Below are 5387 nucleotides of genomic sequence, written 5' to 3' on the forward strand. Positions count from 1 at the left end.
GAGAAATCATTGCAACACGCTGAAATGCCGTAATTTTCTTGATAAACCTGTTCAACAGATTTATATGGAGTTACACTGGTGTCAACTATATGAAATGCCACAAGAATGCGCCATTTTACTTTTATTTTTCAAAACTTTTTTCAGGAGAGCATGAATCCCGGATCCTCTCTGGCATCTCTCTAGCTTTAGAGCCCTAAACACGTGACCTGAGTGTCATTCTGAAACTAAGATACAAGTTGGTATTCTCACATACATAAAACTGATTTCAGAACGTACGAGCTTTGATGAAACTATGAATATTTCCTGACTTTCTTCCTCCGATCACTACCTATGATTTCAGGCTATTGAGAGATTATGCCTTATTTTCCAACATTTGTTATATTTGCGGAAAACTTGTTTTAAAGAAACAAAGGCAAAACATTACAGAATTCGACAAAAAAGTGTGTTACACATGTTTTGGAATAAAATTTGGGGACTCAGACAAATTATGGGCTCCGCACAAAGTTTGCACCATTTGTGTCGAAGAGTTGAGACAATGGACTGAAGATAAGAAAAAGTCGTTGCCTTTTGGAATTGCAATGGTCTGGCACGAGCCTAGGAAGCACGGAAATGACTGCTATTTTTGCTCATGTAATGTGTAAGGCTACAACACTTGAAATAAAAAGGAAATTTCTTATCCGAACCTTCAAACTGCTACAAGAAATTTTGGGGTCCAGACTTCGGGCTAAGAAATTGCTTTCTCCAGGGACATCATTTGTACAGAAATCGTGAGAAAGAGTTTGTACCATAAGAAGGTTCTCTGGTTTATTGCAACAATATTGCCGAGTTAATACCAGTGCTAGGAGCTGCAGGCTATGAACCAAGTTAGTGGCAATTGTTCATTGATTCCTCCAAAACAAGTCTAAAGGTGGTCTCCTTCACAATGGTAACACATATACATCTGTTCCTATTTCGGTTCACTTGAAGGAAATGTGAAAAACTCGAACTTCTTAATAAGGTCAAATACAAAGAACACGGTTGGCTATTTTGTGGAGACTTAAAAGTCCTTTGTATGTTGTTGGTTCAACAATCCGTTTATACAAAGTGTCCATGTTTTTGTGTGGATGGGGCAGCAGAGTACGAAATCAGTACTAGATATAGAAGGAATTGCCACACAGAATCAGCCTGATACTAGTATTGAAAAACGTTGAACGTGGAAGTTTGGTTGACACAAAGAAAGTCCTATTACCATAACTTTACATAAAACTGGGCTTGATGAAGCAGTTTGTAAACGCCTTAGACAAATATGGCGACTGTTTGAAATATCTATGTGGGAAATTCCCAGCTCTTTCAGAAGTGAAACTTAAAGAAGGAATTTTTGTTGGGCCTCAGATTAGGAAATTGAGTTCGGATGAACAGTTCGAAAAGACAATGAGGAAAGTTGAAAAAGAAGTGTAGATTACCTTTAAAGATGTTACTGACAAATTTTAAATTAACAACAAGGTCCCAAATTACGAAAATATTGTCAATAACGTACTCGATAAATTCAAAGAGTTGGGTTGTAATATGAGCTTATTGAAATAATAATTTGATCTAAGTAAGTTTTTTCTCTTCCCGATTTGTAAAAATTCCTTACGTTATAGAAAAAAAAAGAATATTATTTTCGAAATCTGCGTAGCTGAATTATGGAAAATCCGTTATTAAAACAAAATAACTTTTAGTAAGTTTAAATTCGCAGGACCAACAGCACTAGTTTTATATACCCTAAACAGCTTTTATGCAGCTCGTACCTGAAACATGAAATTTGGCTTCAATGTGTCGCATGGAGTAGGTATCAACAGTCAAAACTTTGAATTTTACATGTTTGTCCTAGAAGCCATAAGGTCATTCACCAAGCTACTGCTGGGAATAGTATGACTGCCTTTAATTTTTCCAGCATTATTCTGGTGTGATACTCTCTTAATTTGTTGGACTGGATGACAGCTACTATCAGTATATTACTGTACTCAGTCACTGTTCACTTTTGTACAATACATGATGAGCAAGTTCATTAATATTTTCATTTTATAACCAGTTTATCAGAGTTTCCATAATTATTTCCATTACTGTATATAACTATGTATATTTGTATTTTCAACTTTATATCTTTTAACATCCTATTGTGATGCATATTACTCTAATAAGTAACAAAGTTGAAAACTTCTAAAACCACTGAAGTAGTTGGATGTATTATATAATAGATCAAATAAAATTATTAATGGAAACTGTTGTGAAAACGCTTTATTGTGCAACATATATAGAAAAAAAGGGATAACTTATAAACCTTGGTCACTTAAACCAGCATTAGATTAACATTAACAGGATAAAATAGACCAAAAGTGGTGATGTAACCAAGAGAAGCAGAAAATGCCTGCCTTTTCTGTGACAGCTTCCCATACTCTAGTATTACACAGCACCACATCTACATCACCATTTGTGATTTCATTCTGAAAAACAAAACAAAAATTGACCTATCAGTGACTTCAATTTGGCTGCCTAGACTAGAATCTCCAAGACTATTCATATATCATGATACAATAGTTATTTCTGTTTAAGTCTTGGTATTGGAATTTTTTGGAAGGTGACTGTGGATTATCAATGATAATTATCATGAATGTTTTACTTATGGATAAAAACTGAGTCAAGATATTAATATTCTAAACTAGTTGTACGTCCAAAACACCACTCAACCCAATGATGCTAGATGGATTTAGTGAAATGTTTTTAACTATTTTACTCTTTTTTTTTATTATTATTCATAAATAAAATATCATTATTTGACAGAGTTCTTCTATGAAAAATATATGTCAACTTGGCTTTCAATACTACAGTCTCAAAAGACATTTAGACATCCTGATATTCTAGCTTTCCTTTCCAAAATCTAGGTATAACAAGTTTGAAATGTGACAGTGGCAGTCTTCAATGCCTTTCGACCGGACTTTTACACCAGAATCAAAAGGAAAATTTTAGACACTCTGATGTGCTAGCTCTTTCTGCCACAATCAAGTATCAGAAGTCTTGGATGTCTTAATGGATGTGCCATTTTGGGGTAAAATCAGAATAAAATCTATATTTTGTAATAAGGGAACTTGAGGTTAAACATTTTTTTCTTAGACTTCAATCATAAAACATGTTAATTATGAATCGATAGAGTTATTCCTTTAATAATAATAAAAATAAAACAAAATGGTTTTCATAATGTGATCATTGTGAACATTTTCATTTCCTTGTATGGTAACTATTATAAATTTGGAATGTGAAATAAACCATTCATTTTCAACTTAATGTCTAAACCAGGTTCTCAATCTAGTTACTATCACTCATATCAGCAATTGAGAATTTGATAACAGTTAGAGAAAACAAGTAAATATTTTGAACAATTATTACCAGCAAATCTCCAGTAATATTTATAAACATTTCATTCTCCACTTATAATAACAACCATATAAAGATCTTTAATTATATCATATAGAAAAATGCAACTCATTTAAAAAATTCAGAAGGAGTTGAAACCTTGAAATAACTACGTAATAAACATACATATTTGACTTTACAGGAATGTGCATTTTAGACAAAAAATATAGACTTATAAAGTGACTAGATCTATTTTTCAAAAAAATTGAGATCATTAATAAAGAAGTTATGGGAGTTCAGGTTGGCACAAACAGTACAATTTTGTGACTAGATTCACATTCTTGACTAGATCCTTTTACACCACTACAACAACGTACTTTGTTATAAAAAATAGACTTTCAACTCTCAGATATTCACAGCATGCAAGAAAAGACCCGTGATGATGAAGGTCTAGACTAGAAAGTGACTTTCAGAAATATGAATTATTTGCAACACCACACACTACACTGGATATGTAGCATGTAGGAAAAAAAGCCCACTTTTAAACAAAAAGCAACTTTGAAAACTTTAAATATTAGTATACATCTTTTACAACCTTCAGACCAAGATATAAAAGCTTGAAAAACATTATTACTTTTATCTATCTACATCATATTTCCTCCACCAAAATTAGAAACATACACTCCCAAACATACTAGGTGAGCAAATCTGGAAGCTCTGCTTCAGTCACTGAACCAAAATTATAGTAACCCAAGCTTAAAGTATGTAGGACCAAGAACCCTAGGTTAAAACCCGAACTTCTCAGCTATTTAATTCTTTAGTGCTTGTTGCAGGTTTTCATCATTTCGAATCTCGGACTTTAGCTTGACAAACTCCCTGGCTACTTCATCATTGGTCCGCTGTGAAAGTATTCTCAGAATTGTCCAGCCTGTTTCATCCATGTGTACACGACGAGCAAGAGGGAGCCAACATGCACAGCTTCCTTGTTCTATGATGTCTCGTAGCTGCATAACAGCCACACCCACTAACCTGTCATCTCGAGCAAAGCAGTAGTCTTTGACACAGACATGTAGCTCAAACGAAGAAGGCTCCTCCTCATTTCCAATAATACTGAAAAACATTCAATTTATAGCAGCATCATTTAACCTTACCTGACATGTGTCAAAGTTTTGTTTTATTTACGCTTCAAGTATAAATATTAAAAAATTAATTTCACATTGGTTATAAACATCAGTAAAATATACAATACATGCAAATTAACTCTTAATTTACAATATTATGTATATCCTTAAAACTATTTAATAAGTATGATGGCCTAAGTTTATGGTAAACTCAATAAAATCAAACAATTGAAATGTAAATGCACAACATCACCTATACTATAGGTGGCGCCAAATACGCCGTAATGTTAGCAAATTTTTTCTCAACAGTGTTTTATTTAATTATTTTTTTTGTATTTTGATATCTGAGCAATTTAGTTATCAAATAATTGCCTAATTTTGTCGCTGATAAAAAATTATAGTACTTATCCCTGGTGTAGTAAATACTCTACATACTGTACCCTATCTCTGGTGTAGTAAATACTCTACATACTGTACCCTAATCTCTGGTTAGTAAATACTCTACATACTGTACCCTATCTCTGGTGTGGTAAATACTCGATATTGTGTACCTTTCACAGGTGTCGTAAATACTCTACATAGTGTACTCTATTCCTGGTGTATTAAATACTCTACATAGTGTACCCTATCCGTGGTGTAGTATTTACTCTACATACTGTATCCTATCCCTGCTGCAGTAAATACTCTACATACTGTACCCTATCCCTGGTGTGGTAAATACTCGATATTGTGTACCTTTCACAGGTGTCGTAAATACTCTACATAGTGTACTCTATTCCTGGTGTAGTAAATACTCTACATAGTGTACCCTATCCGTGGTGTAGTATATACTCTACATACTGTATCCTATCCCTGGTGCAGTAAATACTCTACATAGTGTACTCTATTCCTGGT

General features: G+C 33.5%; 1 protein-coding gene across 6 annotated transcripts in view; it reads right to left on the minus strand.

Annotated features, from left to right (window-relative positions):
- Positions 1 to 2241: 2241 nt before the first annotated feature.
- LOC106458402 (protein unc-13 homolog B-like) overlaps positions 2242 to 5387 on the minus strand; it is a 48492-nt gene continuing 45346 nt past the window's right edge. For all 6 annotated transcript variants that reach the window (XM_022384608.1, XM_022384611.1, XM_022384610.1 and 3 more), the window contains one exon: positions 2242 to 4482. In XM_022384608.1, coding sequence (XP_022240316.1) covers positions 4182 to 4482 — 301 coding nt within the window. In that variant the 3' untranslated portion in view covers positions 2242 to 4181. The remainder of the gene's footprint in view (positions 4483 to 5387) is intronic.

This window comes from Limulus polyphemus, unplaced genomic scaffold, assembly GCF_000517525.1.
Source record: "Limulus polyphemus unplaced genomic scaffold, Limulus_polyphemus-2.1.2 Scaffold456, whole genome shotgun sequence".
In the NCBI taxonomy this organism is placed as follows: Eukaryota; Metazoa; Arthropoda; class Merostomata; order Xiphosura; family Limulidae; genus Limulus; species Limulus polyphemus.